This window comes from Otolemur garnettii, unplaced genomic scaffold, assembly GCF_000181295.1.
Source record: "Otolemur garnettii isolate 467f Iridium unplaced genomic scaffold, OtoGar3 scaffold00043, whole genome shotgun sequence".
Lineage (NCBI taxonomy): Eukaryota > Metazoa > Chordata > Mammalia > Primates > Galagidae > Otolemur > Otolemur garnettii.
The window spans coordinates 6,564,814-6,585,741 of NW_003852438.1; the positions used below are offsets into that span (position 1 = coordinate 6,564,814).

General features: G+C 50.6%; 1 protein-coding gene across 1 annotated transcript; it reads right to left on the reverse strand.

Moving 5' to 3' along the window:
* Positions 1–9,655: 9,655 nt before the first annotated feature.
* KRT75 (keratin 75) lies at positions 9,656–19,085 on the reverse strand. Its single transcript, XM_003790408.2, has 9 exons — positions 18,591–19,085; positions 17,856–18,070; positions 16,814–16,874; positions 16,396–16,491; positions 15,398–15,562; positions 13,591–13,716; positions 13,229–13,449; positions 11,596–11,630; positions 9,656–10,086 (listed from the first exon to the last, which is right to left on the reverse strand). Exons 1-9 carry the CDS (start codon positions 19,068–19,070, stop codon positions 9,848–9,850), a joined length of 1,638 nt encoding a protein of 545 aa, XP_003790456.1. The 5' UTR covers positions 19,071–19,085; the 3' UTR covers positions 9,656–9,847.
* Positions 19,086–20,928: the final 1,843 nt, after the last annotated feature.

A 20,928-nucleotide genomic window follows, 5' to 3' on the forward strand; every position in this document is an offset into this window, starting at 1 on the left:
GGCAGGACAGAGACAGGGAGACGTGGCCCTGGAGGGAAGGACAGGGACAGGAATGAGCCAGTTGTGGCCTGGTTTCTCCCCCTTTTATCTGTAGGAAGATGGAGGGCTGAGCTGGTCAAACCCCCAATCATCATGAAATCAGGTTTATGAGCTTGGGATATTGGCAGTGCTAAGTGGCAAGGTAGATAATTAGGGTAGCAAAGAGAAGGTGCCGAGGTCAGTGCTGGTGGGCCCTGTAAAAATCCTACTTGTCCTCCCTCCCTGTTTATGGGGTGATTAAAGAGGCCAGCCAGGCTGATATGTTTGCCCTATCCAATGTCTTGGCCTCAAGGAAAGGGAGAGTCATTGATGACATTTCATAGGAGAGGAGGGGGTGATGTGAACTACATGCCCTGACTTTCCTGGGATCAGAAGGCAAATCCCACATGCCTGTGGGTGTTTTGTCTACTTCCCCAAGGCCATCTCCATGTTTTTCTCTGGGTTCTCCAGGCCCCAGTACTCTCTGTGGCTCCTAGATGAGCTTAAGAGTTTCCAGGGAAGACGGATTTGGGGATGGGAGAAGCCTCCCTACTGCAGGCTGGACCTTGGTCCTGCTCAGCCTCCCCTTGTCCCACCAGGGGTCTGGAGGGTAGATGGACTCCAGTAAGAGACACTTCTCTCCAGGGCCCATGAGTCCAAAAATGCCACAGGGGACTCAAAAGGAGGCCCTTGTGCCAAGGAGGGCAGAGGAGAGGATGCGCTCCCCAACACTCTGAGGCCCCCCCAAACATGACTTCAGCATTAGGTCTGGGGTTCCATATGGCTGTTCTTTCCCTTTCTTCCCACCCCATCCTGAGCCTCCCTGAGGTGGACAGAGCTTGCTCTGGCCTGAGAATGTCTCTGGGGACAGTTGTGGCCATTAGGAATTTTCAGGTGGATGTAGGATTCAGGTCTCCTTTCCTGCAGCCAGCTCACAGACACAGATCCTCGCAGATGCCTGAAGCCTCCTCCTCCAGTCTCTGTCTTCATCTTCCCATCAGTCTCATCAATGAGCTCCCTTTCTGTGGCCGATTTGCCTTTCCCTTCTGCCCTGAAACTTGTTTACAGATCCAAATCAAGCCAGTAGCAATGAAAATGATGCTTATTGAGTGTTTACTGATCCGGAGCAACCTGAGCTCTCTGCATCCATGATCTCATTTAATTCTACGACCAACCTTGTAGCTGCTGTGTTACGGGTGAAGGAAGTGAGGTGCAGGATGGTGAAGCACTGTGGCCCCAGGTGAGAGGCCAGGACTCAATCCTATTCTTTCTGACTTCACCCTGCCCTGCTGCCCAGGGAAGAGAAGCCTGGGCTAGAAATCAGTACTCTGCCACCCACGAGCCTCAGGTTGTCTCTATTCCCCAGCTCCCCCTCCTGTGGATCAGGAGACTGGAACACAGAGATTCTCAGTCTAACTGTGACATCCCAAACTGTCCCCCTTTTCGTAGTTTTGACTTTGGGTCCCAGAGTAGTGGGGAGGGGCTTTGTTATAGGGCTGGAGATGGCAGATCCACAAGGAATAGAGGCATTTAAAGATGGGGTCAAGGACCCCCTGCTACTCATGGGCAACAGTGGGAGGCAGAGGGTGTGGAGAGGTGGGGCGGGGAGGGGTGGGTCCCTTGCATGGTGCCAGGGCAAGGAGATTCTCACTCTGCCCTGCAGTGAGTATCACAGAGGTGGACCTAGGAAATGGTGTTAATGGTGATGGGGATGCCCAGAGCCTGACTGGAGAACAGATTTCCACCTGAGGGGCTGAGTGAAACGGTGGGCAGGACCAGTGGGCCGGGCTCACTGAAGGGATGTGGACACAGCAGAGCATCCCCCCCACAGTCAGGCCAGAGGATGGTCTCAGGGGCCATGTTGGGCTCCCTGGGGCACAGACTAGAGCTCAGGAGCAGAAGGTATAGGATGGTTCATTTGATTCATTGTGGGCCGAAGTCACCTGTTCCCAGAGCCCACCAAGTCCAAGACGTCTGAGTGTGAGACAAGACACAGATTTAGTCAAGAATAAGGCAGCTTGGTGACCTTTTTTGAAGCTGTTTCAGGAACTAGGCAAGCCTAGGGAGTAGGCAGTTCAGAAGGGTTTGACTTGTTTTCTGAAGCAGTAACTTTTCACATCAGCAGCGAGACACAGCCTCTACTTACCTCGGGAGTGCGTTTTGGTCTTAAACACATGGCAGGTGTTCCAAGGGTTAATATCTCTTCAAACTAAATAGGGAAACCACCTCATGGAGGTCAGTGTCAAGGAAGACCTCCATGCCTGCCCACTCCCTATTCTACACCAGCCTCTTCTGGCTTCCTGCCAGGGCTGAAGATGGCCCCTAAGAGTGAGGAGAAGCACCGGAGGAGGAAGGAAACTCTCTTCTCTGAGTTTGCGGTCCTGAGCCCTCCCTGTGGGCCAGGTGATTTGGTGTACTGGCTTAAAAATCTTGGGCTCCGACTAGGGCTGGGGCAGGCAGGTCCACATGAAAGAGACTTTCAGGGATAGGGCCTTCCTGTTGGCCTTTGAAACTTCCATTCTTTGTGCTGTCTGCTTGATTTGGCCTTCCGGCCTCACCTTGGTGTGGTCCTAGGACTCGGCCTCAGCCTCGCTGAGGTCGGCTGTGTCTTCATACTGTGCCTTGACCTCAGTGATGATGCTGTCCAGGGTGCAGTTGTTGTCCATGGACAGGAGCACAGAGGCTTCCCATAGTAGGGTCCAGACACGACAGCTGCAGCAGGGTGGTGCATGTGCGTTGGGGTGGAGCGCCCTGCTTAGACACCAGGAGGTTGCTGAGTTTACGTCTGCATTTGTGGGGGCGGGCAGCAGCACGGGTAGCTCTAGCCGGAATCCTCCAGATGCCACTCCCGTTATCAAGGGCGCATACCTTGCTGTGACCTGTTCGTACCACAATGTCTCCTGTTCTGAGAAAACACAGCCCTTCACACCAAATGAAGAAATTATCTTATGAAAGAAAACTGAGTCAGAAGGAGCCAGAAAACTCAGCTACTTCCCAGTCCTGTTTCCCAACCTGACTCCTCCCTGCTCCTTGGGGTAAGGAAATAGAAATCGCTTGAACAGCAGAAACAGCACCCCCAAAATTCCCATCTTGGGTCTGCCAACCAAGTTTACACAGCACCTCTGAGCCTCAGAGAGGCCATCAGATACTGGTCTCATGCGATTTCTGTGAAGATTAAATGATGACCACATGAGATGGATTTGGAAGTAGTAAATCTGCAATGAAGTTTTTTCTTTTTTTTTCTTTTTTTTTTTTTTTTTAGACAGTCTCACTCTATTGCCCTGAGTAGAGTGACATGGCATCATAGCTCACAGCAACCTCAGTCTCTTAGGCTCAAGTGATCCTCTTGCCTCAGCCTATGGAGTAGCTGGGACTACAGGTGCCCATCACAATGCCCTGCTAGTTTTTCTATTTTTAGTAAAGACAGGGATCTCACTTTTGCTCAGGCTGGTCTCAAACCCTTGAGCTCAAGCAATCCACCAGCCTTGGCCTCCTAGAGTGCTAGGATTACAGGTGTGAGCCACCACACCAACCCACAATAAATTTGTTAATGACTACTTTTCAGAATCACTTAAAATAGCAGTTCTCAAAATGTGGGCTCACCGGGGCAACAGCAGCCCCACCTGCAAGCTTGATTGAAGTGCTGCCTTTTGGCCCCACCCCAGACATCCTGAATCAGGATCTGTATTATAACAAGACCTCTAGACAATTCCAAAACTCTTTAAAGTTTGAGAACCACTGCTCCAAAGCAAAAACTAAGTAAAAATATCTCTTTGCTGCCTTTATTAACTGGCCCGTAGAATTCCTTTTCTGACAAATTATTATTTCGCTGTTTTTGTGCAGCAGTTAGTTTTTCCCAAGTAGTTTTTCCTGGTTGCTGACCTAGTGTGAAACCTTGCTGGCTGTGGGCCAGTTTGAAATGAGAAGCCAAACCACATCAGCATTGAAGAGAACAAGCAGAGAAAAGGAAGATGTTTTGTCCCACATGGGCTGTGGAGTGGTCATTGAACCCACCCAAAGACTCAGCTGACGCTGCAGATCCTGGAACAACAGCTTCTGCCAGGCACCCGCTGTATGTACCCCATGTGTGGACTGTCAGGGGCTGTAAAGACACCAGACTTGGGTTGGGCTTTCCCTGGACACCGGTAGCAAGAGATTCCCAGAAACTGAGAGTGCTTTGACTCAGATGGCGCAAAACCACAAAGCAAGCAAGCGCCAGCGCTCAGCACCGCTTTCCTTTCTTTTTAAGCAGAAAACACTTTCCAAAGAGAGGAATGAGTCTCTCCCTCGGGCGTGAGACAGCTCCCCTTTACAAACTTTTCTTCTTGTATTTATTCTCTAATCCCTAGCTTTGCTCTGCCTACTTCTAATATTTACACATTTCTTAACTCACGATTGTTCATTAGCTATGTTAGTCAACTTCTATCACATAAGAGTTTCCACAATTGCATTTTTCCTTATATGCAGAGGTGGTGGCGAATGTAAATGATATTTCAATGAAGGACTTGACATCCAAAGGTCAACTTCAGGGTGCCCTACCGAGGACTGTGCATGCCGCTTGTCATCATAAACCATAGGCACTCTTGTGGTTTGACACCCAGCTCAGGGTCCTATTGTCCAACCAGAACTCTTTTAGCTGTACGGAAACATCCTGGTTAGGCGCTGTCCTCTCTATCGGGAGTCATCTGTCTGTCTGTTCTTTTTATTATTCTTGTTTCTATTTTATTTTATGTTTTATTTTTCCATCTCTCACCCTGCTCCCTGTCTGTCCCTAATACATATCACCTGTCCTTATCAGGCCTACCTGCAGGTACACATCCCCCCTACACCTCCCTGGACACTGCTGGCCCCAGTCCACCATTACTCTGCCCCTCTTCACACTGCCCTGTCCACACCGCCTCCTCCGGGCACTCCTGGTCACACCCAGAGCGCTCATACTTTCTGTTCTCTCCGGCTGAAACACTACTCCCCGCAACTGTCCTCAATTCCTTCAAGTTTCATATCCAGTGTCACCTGCTCACTGCCCGCAATTGCTAGCTCTCATTTCTTCTCATTGCCCCATCACACCTGAAGAGAGTCTGGGTGTACCGAGGTGCCAGACAAAACGTGTCTTCGGGAGAACCAGGCAATGGCGTTGTGTGCTTCCAGAAACACCTGAGGACTCACCAATTGCCACTGGATATGTGTAATTGCATCATCCTGCGGTTGCTCTAGGAAGAGCAGCAGGTAAATTTGGGCTGGGCTGGGTGAGCCAAGCTGCTCAGGAAATTCTATGGAAACCTGTATTTCAACGAAAGGCAGCCTGTTCTTCACCTGCCCCACAGAACATGTCTGCTCCAGGTGGTCAAGGCTGAATTTTTCACCTCTCCTCACCTGCCAGCTCCCTTCCCTAGGTAGGGGAAGCAGCATCTCTCCTATGAATTACAACATGGGCAGGATGAGGAACAGAGTGAAGACCAGCAAGGAGCCAGCAGCCTCTGTGTGCAGCTGAGGCCGGGCCCCCAGCCCTCCTGGGACCGAGCTTTCCTCACTATCTCATGGAAAGCTCTTAGGAAGTTGATCTGGCCCATCGGGGCATCCACCTTGGCCTCCAGCTCCACCTTGTTCATGTAGGTGGCATCCATATCCTGGGCACAAAATATGTCATACTCTGGGCCCTTCCTGGTTTAACCACCCCTTCACCTTGAGTTAGGTGGGAGAGTGTCAGCTCCTGTGAATGAGAGCATTTGTCTAATCTAGTTCATGGGATTAGAATAAGAGTCAAATTTGGTGGGAGGGGGAAAACTGTCTGAGGACCAGGCCTCTCAGGGATGCCCATCTGCTCCCCAGCAGGTGTCACCTCATAGGGTGTGGACAATCTTGTCCCGGCCCTTGGGTTTCACTGCCTCTGGGTGCCCCAAGCCTCTCCCGAAACCTCCATGGCTTCCCTGCTTTTGAATCCCTCTGCCTGGCCCCTTCCTTCACATACTCTGCTCCCTTCTTCCCCCTCCAGCTTAGCCTGGGCTAGCTCTGCCCCCACCTCTGCTCCATGTGCCCCAAATACAGAGAACCCAGAACTCCACAGAGTGATCTCTGCACTGCCTCTGTCCTCCCAGGCCTGACTTGGTGTCCTGGACACTCAGCTCAAGACAAGGCCCCTTGTGCTCTCTTCTCTACACACTGGGCTCTGGGAGGGAAGGGGATGGGTGTCACCATGTGCAGCTCGGGCTCTGACGTCCTGGATCCTGACTCACTTCTGAGTAACTCTGGGCAACTTTCTTAACCTCTCTGAGCCTCAGTTCTTGCTTTTAAAGTAAGACCTGCTCCTAAGGCTTGTGCAAATTAGATACTGTCTTGTGCAAGCCCACTGGCATCAGGGGGGATGTCACAAGGAGCATCTCTGTCCACTCACCTGAGCACCACAAACTCATTCTCTGCTGCTGTGAGCCTCTTGATTTCCTCCTAGTACCTGTGGGAAGTGGCCGGGGTTGGAGTGGGTTCTGGGAGTGAGGTCAGAGCAGTGGGGTGTGGTGGGCAGCCCCCTAGGGCTGCAGAGCAGACTTGGAGAACACCGTACTGGCTCTCCTGTCACACCTACACCTCCCCGTCCCCACACAATCAGCCATCAGAACAAAACCAAAATGCCAACAACCATAAAACAGACCATCCCTCACTCTTTCCGGAGGTTCTTTTCTCAGAGTACTTTGTGGCTTCACTCCTTAGAGTACATGGGTCCCATAAAGAGCACGCATGTTTCCTCCTTTTGTTTTTTTATAGTCTTGCCCCAACCAAATGGAGGCAGAGAGAGGAGGAACAGAGAGGTGAGACAGGAGGCAGCTCCTGCACACACAGCATCCTCATGTTCCCTCTTTCTGCAGCCACACTAAAGTGGGTCCTAAGAAGTAGGGTCTTCAGGCTCATGGGAGCCCCCTTCTCCCATGTTACTTCAACTTGCCCCTAGGCAGCAAGCTCCCACCTTCCCCCTGGGGGCAGATAGAGATGCCCTCAGTAGAGTGCTGGCCGTGGCATCACAGCTCACAGCAACCTCCAACTCCTGGGTTTAGATGATTCTCTTGCCTCAGCCTCCCAAGTAGCTGGAACTACAGGCGCCTGCCACAACGCCCAGCTATATTTTGGTTGCACTTTGGCCAGGGCCAGGTTTAAACCCGCCACCCTCGGCATATGGGGCCAGTGCCCTACTCACTGAGCCACAGGTGCCGTCCCCTGCTTCCTTTTCAACCTTAAGTCCAATCTTCTCTTCTAGGGAGCCTTCTTGGATTGAAACACAGTTACTCTGTGTTTGCATTATATAAATATATTTGGACATTATGAATTCTCCATCTGCACTTGCTTCTCTTGTCTGGGTCTGTACCATTACACACACACATACCTAATGGGAAATACAATAAAAATAGCTAACTCTTAATGACACTGTACCCTACCAAGTAGTTTGCAGGCAGAGTTTGATTTAATTCTTCCAACCCCCTTATAAAGAAACTGGGAGTTAGGGAGGTTAAATAGTTTTCTTGAGATCATTCGGCTGGTAAGTTTAGCCTAGATTTTTAAAGCCACCGACTCCAGATTCCACAGAGTGATCCAACAGAACTTTCGGTGACCAAGGAAATGTTCTGTATCTGTGTTCATTACAGGACCCACTGGCAACATGTAGCAACTGAATGCTTGAAGCGTGGCTTGTGTGATTGAGGAGTTGAAGTTGTAATTTTATTAAATTTTAATTAATTGCAATTAAAATAGTCAAATGCAGCTCCTGGCTACCATGCTGCACAGCACAACTCTAGAAGCTGACCTTGGGCTGTATCATACAAACATTAGCCAAAATTCATTATCAAGTTACTAATTTTGGTGTGACCAAGAGAATTAGAAATACATGAGAACAAGTAAAATGCGAATTATAAACAATGATGGTAAGAAACCTGTCTGTAGGCATGAGCACCTGAGCACACCATTTAGTGATGCGTGTGTACGCGTGCGTGGTCTGTCTTTTCTGATCCCTAACCCTCTTGACCAGGTTGGGGTGAATACGTGAATGCTGTGAATTAGCAATGAGATTTAGCTGAATACATTTAAGAGTAAGATTCTGTGAGATCAATTCTTAATTCCTGAGTTGCCACTTTATGTCGCCTTTGGTCTCTCGGAAACTTGGGTACAGAGTTTAGGGTGTTGTGTGTATCAAGCTCTTTGCACTTGGGACACAAGGGGAGGTTTGGCTTGGGGTGGGGAGAAGCAAGAAGGGCCAGAGGGGCTGGGAACTGTCCGAATGCACTAAACCAGGTTGATGTGTGGTAACTTAAGAAAAGAACTCTCTACCATCATGTTACAAGCGGAGTTTGGGTTTCCATTAAACAGGCAGGAGTTTCTTGGTAGAAAGTTCAATCTGCCCATTTTCTTTCTGATGTGGTTTCTCTAGATCTAGAATCTGGACTCAGCTGCCCCCACACTCTGGGAATGCTGGAGTTGCATTGAGAGGACCTGGGCACAATCCTGCCGTGTCCTTCACCAGCCGTGTGGCCCCAGGCAAGCCCCTTCCTCTCTCTGCTCTCTCAGTCCCTTGTTTTGTGCAGCTAATTTGGGTTTCTTAAATTACCCCATCTCTCCTCAGCCTGAGGGTCAGCGTTGGGATTCAGAGTCGTCTTCTCTTCTCCTAATCCATGGCCTCTCCCATCCCTTCACTGCATTCCTGCTCCTGCACTCTGGACCAGCGCCTTTCAGGACCCTGGCTCATAGCTCCCATCAGTCCCAAGCTCTGTCCTGAACTCTGAGCCTCCTCCCTCCAAGTCCACAGCAGCAGCCCCACTCTGGCCAAGCCCACTGGGCTAAGCCCTAGCTCAGACTTGATGGGAGCAGTGCTGGAGCCTCATAAACTCAGAAACTCGGGATCTGGGAGCTTCCTAGCTGTCCACTGCAGCCTGCAATTACAGGCTAAATGGCTGCCTGCTGAAAGCCTTGCCCTCAAGGCTGACTTTTAACTCCTCTCTGTGGCCTGTTATTTCTCTGCTCAGATTTGCAAGTTTGAAGCTGTCAGGGAACAATCAGCCCCTTTACTGGAGGAGTCCAAGGTCACCCAATCTATGCCAATGTGACAGTGTCATTAGTTTCAGAGCTCTACCTTGCCTGACATACAGGGAGGTTGGAAGGGGCTTCTCCCTGGGTCATGGGTTTCCCAAACCAGGCATGTCAAGGAGATGGGAGGAAGCCCTGCCCTCCCCACGCCTCGGCAGCCACCCGCCCATCTTTCCAGCCGACCTCCTCGGCTCAGAGGGAAGTAGGCAAGGGCTGATGCCTCTGTCCCTGCCTTCATGGACCCCCTCAAGGAGCACACCTAGGGGAGGAGGAGAATCGCTCTGAGTTCTATGGCCAGTCCATTCAGTCACCATTCTGAACAGAGTCCCTGACGCCAAGCATATGACACATACTTTTAATAGACAAATTCCAGGAAGGGAATAGAGGGAACGCTCACTCCCACCAGGTAGCTTATCAGAACCATGAAGCAGATGGGTGACAACCTGGCATTGAGATGGCTTTGGAGACATACCCTGCCATCTCTGCATCTGGACAGAGGAAGGAAGGGAGGCGGAGCTAGGTGCCCAGACTGCCTGGGCTTTGCAAGATAGGCTGACAGCCAGCCTTGAAGCAGAGAGGTGCTGTAGGCAGCTTGGCACTTTCAGGAGGACAGAGGCTGGTTCAGGCCAGGGATGGGGTACAGCTAGGACACCAGGTTTCTCAGCAGCACAGGTGCACCATATTGGGGGGGGCAAAGAGAGGGACCCAGGAGTGCAAGTCTGAGTAGAAATAGGCATCCAGACAGAGGGGAGGGAGCTGGCGCCTGCTCTCAGTGTTGGTAGCTCTTCCGGCTAGAGGATGTAGTGGAGACAATCTTGACGCTAGAGCCACTGCCCCCCAGACCCCGGCTGCTGCTGGCACTGAAGCCAGAGCTCCCCAGGCCTGCACCGAGGCTGTGCCCACCACTGGTGGTGAAGGAGTAGCCGCTGCCCCCACCGACACCCAGGCTTCCACATCCAATGCCACTGCCACCGCCGTAGCCACTGGAAACAGTGGAGGTGACCACAGCTGCCGGAAGAGGGGAGATGTGATCAGAGTCAGGGGCAGGAGAGAAGACAGCCGAGGTGTCAGGGAGTCCTCAGCTGAGCTGAGGGGTCTCCTCAGACAGCTGTTCGCCTCCTTCCAGTCTCCCCAGCTTAGTCAGACTGCTATTGTATGCCTCAGCCTGTCCTGGAACTGTAGCTGCATCCTCCAGCTAGGTGGCCTCCCGCTGCCCCCACTGCTCACTCTCACGGCCACTCTCCCCTCTGGAACTTGCTCCTGTCCACCTGTGTTCCCTTTCCCTGCTCTGCTCTTCCCTGCTGCTCGGCCAGCCCTGTCTCCCTCTCTGGGCCTGGCTCTGGAGTCTACCTTCCTTCTGGAAGTTTGTGGGGGCACACTGCTCCTGTCTTGGAATCCCCCCACCTAGGCACTGGGAGTCCCAGAGAGGAGTGGAATGTTCTCAAAGGACTCAGTAAACCCAGTCAACTCTGCCCCTTTCTCTTCCCAATCTGTTCCTTTCCTAACTTAACAATTACTCAGCACCCCAAACACTCTACTATCCTACTTTGGCTCTGGAGAGGGAAAATTGAAACTAAAAATGGGCTGTGTTATAGGATGAATTGTCTTCTTTGTGAGACTGTGGTGAAGTCCTAACCCCAGGGCCTGTGAATGCAGGCTCACTGGGGAACAGGATCTTTGCAGAGGTAACACGTTAAGATAGTCTTTCAGGAGGGCCCTAAGCAATCGACTAGTGTCCTTATACAAAGAGGGAAGCCATTCATCGGAAGTCACAGATGCACCATCACAGAGATGGAGACCAGAGTGATGCTGCCGCAACCGCAGAGCACCAAGGACGGCAGCGCCACCAGAACTAGGAAAAGACGAGGAAGGACTGTCCCCTTCAAATGTCAGAGGGAGCATGGTCCTGCCAACACTTTGATTTTGGACTTCTAGCCTCCAGAATTGTGACATAGTACATTTCGGTTGTTTTAAGCTGCACTGTTTGTGGTACTTGGTTGCAGTACCCCCAGCAACCCCTGACAAATTTCTGCAGTCATGGTTTCAGAGCTAAGCAGTGGGGCCTCTTCCCAGACTGTTCTGGAGAGTAGCCACTTGGTTGGCAATGGCCTTGTGCCCAGCACGAAGGCTTCTTTCAAAGCCCCCAGGCAGATGGGGGATTTTCATAAATCCTGTCCACTCCATCTCTGAGTTAGACTTGCAGACCCACATGGAAGGCTTGGACTCCTGGGAGGTTGGAGGTGTGGCCGGGTCTTCCAAACCCGTGCAGAACAATTGCAACAAACCTCCCATCCTCCCTTCTGTGGCACCTTCCCTCTTAGAGAGGAAAGAATTGTGACATTAAAGCCACTCTCTTAATATAGCTTTCTTTATAACATACTCAAAACCTCCAACCTTCCGAGAATGAACCCTGTTTGTGGGATCCTCTCTAATGCCTCATTGTCCTCAGCCTTCTGAAGCCCAACCTTCCCCATCCCCCACACATTCCAAATGGCATGAGAAGGTTGTCATACTCACAGATATTAACCGGAGAAACTCCCTCTCCACTCAGCCTGATTGGGAAGACAGGAGAGAAGGGTTACTATTGTGGCCTCCAGCTCGTGGACAATTACAGTGACATTTTGGAATTGTTTTAAATGTATTTCAAAACCCTTCATTATTATTTTTCAGAAGTAATTTAGGTTGACATTTAAATACTAGTAGTATTAACAATAATAATCTAATGAATGAAATAAAGTAGAATTTGAGGTTCATAGAAGTAAAACCTATAGTCTCAGAAAGACATCTTTGGTTTAAACTAGTTAGACATCTTAAGAGAATTAAAATTAATATTATACTGGTGTGAATTGGAAAAGCAGAACCTGCCCTATGCCAAAAAGGGTTGTCTCTCAACAAGGGACTATTGTCACACACTGGGCCAGTACTGAGCTTATTGCAGGGTGGAGGGGAGTGTGATTCATAAGAATCACAATAGCAATAATCTGTCTGTTATTTTATTTTATTTTATTTTTGTAGAGACAGAGTCTTACTTTGTTGCCCTCGGTAGAGTGCTATGGCGTCACAGGTCACAGCAACCTCCAACTCTTGGGCTTAAGCGATTCTTTTGCCTCAGCCTCCCAAGTAGCTGGGACTACAGCCACAATGCCCAGCTATTTTTTTTGTTATTGTTTCAGTTTGGCCGGGGCCAGGTTTGAACCTGTCACCCTCAGTATATGGGGCCCGTGCCCTACCCACTGAGCCACAGGCTCCACCCAGTCTGTTATTCTGTTAACAACCAGAGTGACTTTGCTTTAGCGTCTTGCAGACAGAACTGGCATTCATTCATAAGCTCATACTTAGACCCTTAACAATAGCTGGCATTGACCAAGTACATGATGCCACTTAGTTCTCTCAACCCCACTATCTAGGTATTATCTCAGTTTCACAGGGGGAGAAATTGAACCTCAGAGAGGTTAATCAACTGGACCATAGTCACAAAGCTGGATTTGGAGCCAGATTTATCAGATTCCAAGGCCCATGTCTTTTCCCATTAAATGCAATGATTGCTAACAATTATTGAACACCGTGTGTTATGCGTTGTTCTAAGAATTATGTGTATATTCTGTTATTTTAAACCCTTTAAAATCATGAATTTGGAACTATTATTCTCCTGTTTCATAGGTTAGAACACTAAGGCATGGGAAGGTTAAGTAATTTGCTCCTGTTACACAGCTGGTAATTGGCAGAGCAAAAAATTCCCACTAAACTTTGGGGATCATGGAATCTGACCTCCTCATTCTATCACTGAGGCCCAGAGAGGACCTTTCACTGGTTAATGGTATACCTGTAAGTCTCAGTACTAGGACAGGGCCTTTTGGACATTTTGATACCTGCCATGTAACTAATTTCTCTTTTGATTGAATTTGATAACTTAAACCTAGTTAGGTCTTGGATTTCTATGGGGTACTAAATCTAGTCGCACCTCAAATGATTTCTTTGCCTAGAAGGAAATTGTACCCATATTATTTGCCATGACCTAATTGCATCGCATTTTGCTCCCTTTTCCAAAAGAGGAGAGACTGTAGCATTGAGTCCCTAGGAATCCTAGGTGGCCAGAGGCAGTGGTGGCAGCTCCACTTGCTGTGAGGGTGGAGTTAGGGCATCTGCCCACCTGCTCTCCTCGCCCTCCAGCAGCTTGCGGTAGGTGGCGATCTCCACGTCCAGGGCCAGCTTGACGTTCATGAGCTCCTGGTACTCGCGCAGCAGCCGGGCCATGTCCTGCTTGGCCTTCTGCAGGGCCTCCTCCAGGTCCACCAGCTTGGCCCGCGCATCCTTGAGAGCCAGTTCTCCGCGCTGCTCGGCGTCAGCAATGGCCGTTTGCAGGCTGGAGCACTGTGAGGGAAGGAAGAAGCCATGGGTCCTGCCAATAGCCCCTAGAGGTGTGCTGCTTCTTGGGTCAGACATGTAAGAGGGCAGAAGGATCCAGAGAAGAAATGAGTATTTGAGGCTCTCTTGGCCCTGCTGAAACTCTACCTGCTTCTTGACGCTGTCGATCTCAGCTCTCAGCTTCTGGATCATGCGGTTCATCTCCGAGATTTCTTGTTTGGTGTTGCGGAGGTCGTCACCGTGTCGGCCCGCGGTGACCTGCAGCTCCTCGTACTAAGAGAACCAGAGCAGACTCAGTCACCTAGTCAAACACCCAGCCTGGGCGCTCATCACGTGTGCAGCCTGGCCCTCAGTGCCCCATGCAGGCCCATCATTCATAATCATTCACTCATTCCCCCTGAAGCTCGCAGTTTATTGGAAGAGACAGACATTGATCAAATCAGTGTATTATAATAGACAAGTACCCCCTAGGAAATGAAGAGTCCTGGGAGAGTGTAGTAAGGGAATCTGAGATAGGTTTGGAAGTGGGAGGTGGTGGTCCAGGAAGCCTCTCCAGAGATGGAGATGTTGCAGTTGTGGGGGAAGGCTGGGAAGGAGGGACCTAAACAACCAGTTTCTGGGGAGAACATTTCAGACAAAGGAAATAGCCTGAGTGAGGATCCCAGGTCAGGAAGAAACCTGGCAGGTTCTGGGAGTGAGGCAGTGATCGGTCACTATCCTTAGGATTATGTGTCCAAACCAGTGGTGTCTATGAATTTTGTCAGCCCTCCCAGTGCCAGTGCTGGGGAAATAGGGAGGAGGTGCGAAGGAACAGCGCTGGGTGGTGCAGAAGCTGTGGGTGGTGCCAGTGGAAACTTTGGGAAAGAACCCCCAGCTCAAGTGGTTCTCAGTCTAATGGCACAGACCCAGGACACACTCATTTAGGAGGAATAATCACACCCTGTGTCCTCCAGCAGACCGAAGTGAGAGCCACACATTTCCCTGACAGAAGGAGAGCTCCTGCCTGAGCCAAGATCTGCCAGGTTTTAAAAGCCCCAAATAGCTCAGTTTCCTGTTTCTAGATGAACATGATTAAAAGGAACAACAACCCAACAACACAAGGAATTGTTCACTGCAAATTGCAGCACTTCCCCTTGGTGTGAAGTGCATCCCACATCTTCTCACCATCAAGGGGCTGCCTCTGCTCCATGGAGCCTTGGCCCCGACCCCACCTGCCTTCCTTTCCACCACACTGCTGACCAGAACTTGAGGCAGCGCCCACAGCAGGGTGAGGGACAGGAACCACTTGTCCGAGAGCAGCTGCCCCATGTTCTCCTGGGTCTACTCTACCCTTTCAAAGCCAGCCTCTTTCCGGCCATCTGGGCCTCTGGACAGCATCTCTTCCTAACATGAACTCTCCTGCTCATCAGAGTGCCATTTCTGCCTTCCAGTGGCTTCCTTGGCCTTAAACACGTCCCTATTCCTCAACAGTCTTTTTTGTCCTTCACTGCTTCCCAGTTGGACCAGAAGCCTGCCTCTTCCTGGGAGCTTTTTATTAATTTTGTCTTGTCCCTTCCATGATTATCCACTCACTTTACGGCCTCCTAGACCTCAGGTTCTCTGTTGGCAGTTTACTGCCTTGCAATCCTGCGTGGAGTGCAGTAGGAGCTCAGGGAATATGAATGGAATAAATAAGCCTTTCAGAATCTGTTTTATGACTACTTCCTGGTTCTTTTGGACCCTCACCCTGCCACCACCCAGATCTCAAGCAACGTAGAGCCCTGAATGTCCTAAAAGTCCAACACTGCCTGTGAGTCTATGTGGTTAGGTGCCACGTGCACTTCAAGCTACATTTTCATATGCTCCTACCAAACTGAAAGAAATGGAAATGCTCACACATTTCCTGAGTCTTGTAACTCGAGTTACATGATGATGCCTCAGAAAACACTAACCCTGGAACCTATTGTGGACTCACCTTGGTCTGGTACCAGGACTCAGCCTCGGCCCGACTGCGGTTGGCGATGTCCTCATACTGTGCTTTGACCTCAGCGATGATGCTGTCCAGGTCCAGGTTACGGTTGTTGTCCATGGACAGCACTACAGATGTGTCACCAACCTGGGTCTGCATCTGGGACAGCTCCTGCAGGGCCATAAACTCAGCGTCACCAAGGCATAATAGGAAGGGACCTTGGATCCTGTGGTTCACTGTCCATACGGGTCAGGAATCCTTTCTTTGGCATCCCTAGCAGATTCTTCCAGCTGTTCCCTGGGCACCCCCAGCTGTCTATGGGACTCCTTCCATCCTGGGAAGTTTCTGGGTCATGGATCAGCGTGATAGGGGTGTTTTTGTGGTCTGGCTTCTCGGGCTCCCATTTGTGTATTTTCCCTGGGCGTGGGGGTGAGCAAGTGTCCTCTGAATTCATATTACATAGGTGTTAGTGTGACGCAGCTTTGCTCAACATGCCAGCATAAGCGGTTTCTTCAGGGATGGGTGATGCTTAGGATCCTGTTGTCCCTGCATGGTGTGACTTCATCATTTCCTACGTCTCTCCCCTTCCACAGACCCAGGTCTTTGCCTTTGGAGGGGTAGAGCTCAGCATGAAGCATCTTCCAAGGATAAGGAGACCCCTGACCAATGAGCTGAGGGAAGCTTGCCTTTCATTAACTTTCTGGGAAAGGGAAGGGAGCATGTATGTCCTCAGGAATATTACCCAGTGACCTAGAAGTTGAAAATTGGCACTCCCTCCTTACTAGGGGTTGTCCTGCCATGGGGTGGGAAGAGAAGCCCAGAGCTGAGGTAGTCTAGCATGACAAGGCCCTAAGCAGCTCTCCCTGCCCCCCTGCTCTCTGAGCCCCTGCTTGGAGTATCCAGGAAAGATGTGGGTAGAGGCACTGCATGGATGGCCCTCTACGGTGGCCTTTTCTTTCCAGGTTCAGGCCTACAAGGAACAAGAAACACATGCAGACTCTTACTGCCTCAAAGATCAAGCGGAAAAAGTCGATCTCATCGGTCAGAGATGTGACCTTGGTTTCCAGCTCCACCTTGTTTATGTAGGCGCCATCCACATCCTGGAACGACAGCACACGGTGCTCCTCTGAGAACGTAGCCCCAAGCGAGTTTCTCCCTGGACTTCAAGTTTGGATGTTAGGAAACTCTGGGTCTGGTGGATTTGGGTTTGAGGATGGGTGATTACTGAGAACTAGGGGCTTGAGTTCTCTGGGCTGGCAGAGACCTGAGCAAGCCAGTGGGGCCATAAACACAGGCGGGACATTTTCGCAGAGTTGAGCTCTCCAGATGTTCTCACAGTTGATGTAACATTTCTTGGGTCAGGCCCCCCCCCCCACTTCAAGATTCCGCTTTAAATCTCCTTTGAGAGACATTTCTACTCACCTTTTTCAGGGCCACAAACTCATTCTCTGCAGCCGTGCGCTTATTAATTTCATCTTCATACCTGTAGGGACAGAGACGAGGGGGTGTGCTGTTGAGCAAGTTTCCACTGAACTCTTCTCAAGCTGGCGTAGCAAGAGTTAAGACACCTCAAATCCTTTCCAGCTCTTCCGCTGACCTCTGTGTGACTTTGATGATTCACTTAACCTCTATTTCTCCCTCCATAAAAGGGGGTAATTGTTTCTGCCAGGTTTTTTTTTTTTTTTTTTTGGTGAGACTAGACAGTGAGCATGGAACTTAAGGGAATAGAAATAAATATTCATGCAACTCCATCTTTCTATGAATGCACAATTCATAATCTTTAAAAACATTTGCTGCCTCAAGTGCCTGCTGAAACTGTGAGGTAAACTTTATCTGTTCAGGAGGACATGAAGTTCCAGGTAGCTTCCGATTTATTTTCCTTTGACCTCAGGGTGGCCGTGGAGAAGAAGTGTGCTTTTTGTAAGTAGGTGTAGCTTAAACGCAGAAGCAAGAGTGAGCCAGCTAAAGGGGTTAGCGAGGGCCTTCCTTTCCCACTGGAGACCTTGCCTCCCACAGTCTGAATAATGCGCTGTCGCGATGTACCTCCAGAAGGAAGATGAGATTGCCTTGCTCCAAGTCTTCCTAGCTACCTCTCTTCACTTCCGAGCTAATGCCAACTGGGAAATGCAAGTCGTCTCAGTAATTAAACCCATGTTCAGTGGAATTAAATGATGTGCAGACTGTGAAATAATATTTTGCTTCTCAGAGTGAGTAACAGTGTTGTGTTAGATGACGCTAGTCTCCCTTTGCAGTTATGTGGACATAAGAATAGGCTCTTTGTTAGCAGTGATGCATGAGCTGAAGGTCCCTTTGTACCCTACATGGTCTCCACCTTACAGGATAATGACTGCCAGTTCCAAAGCTCTCGGCTCGCACTGGCATCTGCTTCTTTGCACCTCTTTGGTCCTCAAATGAAGGAGCCCTGGGATGGCCGTGTGTGGCCAGCAGCCTGTGTCCCCCTTACCTGGCTCTGAAATCTTCAACAGTGTCCTGCATGCTCCTCAGCTCGGCCTCAAGCCTGCCCCTCTCCGTGGTGATGCTGTCCAGCTGCCGCCGGAGGTCACCAATGTGGGTGTCAAAGAGGGGCTCCAGGTTCTGCCTCACGGTCTTTGTGCCCTGCTCCTGCAGGAGGCTCCACTTGGTCTCCAGGACCTTGTTCTGCTGCTCCAGGAAGCGCACCTGGGGGGAGGAGAGAATAAAATCTCGGGAAGCTGAGGAGGCGGGCTCAGATACTCTCATTAATAACGGAAAGAAGAAAAAGATATTTTTTCCTCTGACATCCATCTGGCAACTATGTAATTGACAACTCTAACCCGGAAGGAGAAAGCTTCTGGAGCTTCCCCAAGTTCCCTTGGGCTTCCATAGAAGTAGAGTACTGCAGCCTGAGGGTGTCTCCGGGGCCCCTCCGAGCTGGAGCATCACCTGTGCTGGTCAAGGGCAATGTGCTCAGGGGTGACTCTCCACTCGTAGAGAATCAGCTTAACTCGACCCTCAGCGTTGACCATGAACCAGCTCACAGGGCTCCAAAAGAGGAAATGACCACTAGGTTCTTCGGGGCCAGCTGGCCTGTCTGGACAATGCCGAAGCCCAGTCAAGCTTTCCTACAGGGAATTGCTGTATTGCCACCCGCTCTGGGCTGCGGCCTCTCCAATACCTTATTCAATCCCAGACTTAAGGGAACAGATGAATCTCGTCTCACCTTGTCGATGAAGGAGGCAAACTTGTTGTTGAGGGTCTTGATCTGCTCGCGCTCCTCCTTCCGCACCCGCTGGATGGAGGGGTCGATTTGCAGATTGAGGGGAGCCAGGAGACTTTGGTTTACTGTGACCTCTTGGATGCCTCCAGGGGGGCAGACGGGGAAGCCAGGACTCCCAAAGCCTCCTCCAACCCCACCCCCATGGCCAAACCCACTGCTAGCCCTGCCACCAAAGCCACTTCGGAAGCCGCTGCCACAGCCACTGACGGAGACCCTCCTGGGCCCCCCAAGGTTGTAGAGGCTGCGGCTTCCAAAACCAACCCCAGCACCCCCAATCCTTCCTGGCCCCCCACTACACCCTGTGGAGCGGGCCACAGAGGTGGAGCTGAAGCGGGAGCGACCCGCTGCTGGGGTGGTGGCTGAGGCGGTGCTAAAGCCCCTACGGCTACCAGTCTGGAAGGTGACCGTGGATTGCCGAGACATGGTGGCGAGGAAGGCCGGAGAGAAGACTCGCGTAGGGGGTGGAGGAGGCAGATGATGGGGAGCCCCCGGGGGACTGCAGCTTTTATGGGTCTCCAAGAGGGGCGGGCACTCTGAAGAAGAGGGCTTTCTGATGGCATCCCCTGGGCGTCCGCCAACCCTGAGCTCACACTCAGCACCCTTGGGAAATGGTGTAAGAGCCACAGGCTGCTTCCCTGGCGTCCCCCCCACCCCCACCCCATGAAAACTGCTTTCCAGTTGCAACTTGATCAGCAGACCAATGAGGAGCGAGCTAATTGCTCTCAGTCATGTGCTAATCATGCATCTTAGAAGAGACTCAGAAAACACTGCCTCACTTCTAAACCGCTCTCCTAGGCCTGGGACTAACTCCGTCCTGTCCAAACATTTTGTGTCAGTCCAGGTGACTGCCGCCCACTGTTTCCTCTTCCTTAGTGTGCTTCCTATTTCTGAGCATTTTCTCAGCAACTGCAGATGGTCCCCGACCCATCAAGCTGTCCCTCCAGATCGCGAAAATCATCTTCCTTAGGACCCTACCCTGTTATTGATTGTCCTCTGGGGGCATCTAACCTTTTTTTTTTTTTTTTTTTGCAGTTTTTGGCCAGGGCTGGGTTTGAATCTGCCACATCTGGCATGTGGGGACAGTGTCCTATTCCTTTGAACCACAGGCGCCACCCCCTCAAACTTTTTTTTTCTGCCACACATTGGAAGAAGAGTTGTCTTGGGCCACACATTAAATACATCAACACTAAGGAAAGCTGATGAGCAAAAAAAAAAAAAAAAAAATTCTGTGCATAGTTGTATATGGGCCCTGGAGCAAGTCAAGAAACTCTTCTGAGCCTCAACTTGCGTGTCTGCAAAATGGGGCCTATGATGAGTATTCTTGTGTGGAAACTACTTTTGTAATGCCCAGGGCATGTACATGCTTAGAATGGTCTGCTGAGGCATCTCTCCTTCTGGCACACTGAGCAGGTTTGTTTTAATGAAGTGTCCTCTGTGTGTCCCTCCCGTGACAAGTCCTGTGGGAAATCAAAAAAAAAACTCAATACACATGATTTTTCTTTCTAAACATTTCATGGTCCTGTTGGGCAGAAAAAACCTGAAACATGTTAAATAATCTGTGAATGAGGCCATGCACAGTGAAGCGTTACCACCAAGCTATGCTGGGGGCTGCCTCATCCCAGGAGTCCCCAGCCCCCCCGTCCCTCACCCAGAGGGCTGTGCTGGTTGCATTTGGTAGAGGAGGTTTTCCTTCCTTTCCCCTGTTAATCTGTTGGCTGTGCCCTCCACCCCGTGAGTCTATAGTCTGGTAACGAGACTTCCAGGGTCTTTGTCCCTTTTTTCTGCATCTCCTCTCCCCATCTCTACCAGAGGAGGGAGGAGTCAGCCTGGAAATGTGCTAAATCTTCTATCTTGCGACCTCTTGCTTTTTGCTGTGGTTTTGGAGGATGGGAGAGTAAGAGAGGAGATGATCTCTATTCAGTGTTCACTTGTGGATAAGGAAACTGAGGCCCAGCATGGTTAATTTAACAGACAGGCCTCCAAAAAGCAGAGCTGGATGCCATGGTCTTTTCGCACAGGTGTCCTTTTACGGGCATACCAACATCGGGTAGCTGGTGTTTGGCCTGTGCTCTCACCAGCCAGGAATGGCAGCTTGGCCCTTGGAGCTGTGCTTCTCTGTTCTCTGAGCTTGTCCTTCCTGGGGGCCAAGGCCGGGGGGCAGGCCTCTCCTCCATCTAGAGATTGTCTGAGAGTCTCAGTTTCCACAGGGAGCATATGAGTCACAGCTTTTGTTGACACGGGCCAAGGAGAGCACAGGAATTTTCTCACCTGGTTGCCAGCA

What these genes read in the sequence shown, in the direction of transcription:
- KRT75 (XM_003790408.2), bottom strand. Translation starts at nt 19,070, where the DNA reads ATGTCTCGGCAATCCACGGTCACCTTCCAGACTGGTAGCCGTAGGGGC. An exon ending in AGTTTGTGGCCCTGAAAAAG is followed by an intron (nt 16,492 to 16,813) that starts GTGAGTAGAAAT and finishes CTGTCGTTCCAG; the next exon opens with GATGTGGATGGCGCCTACAT. An exon ending in AGTCCTGGTACCAGACCAAG is followed by an intron (nt 13,717 to 15,397) that starts GTGAGTCCACAA and finishes TGGTTCTCTTAG; the next exon opens with TACGAGGAGCTGCAGGTCAC.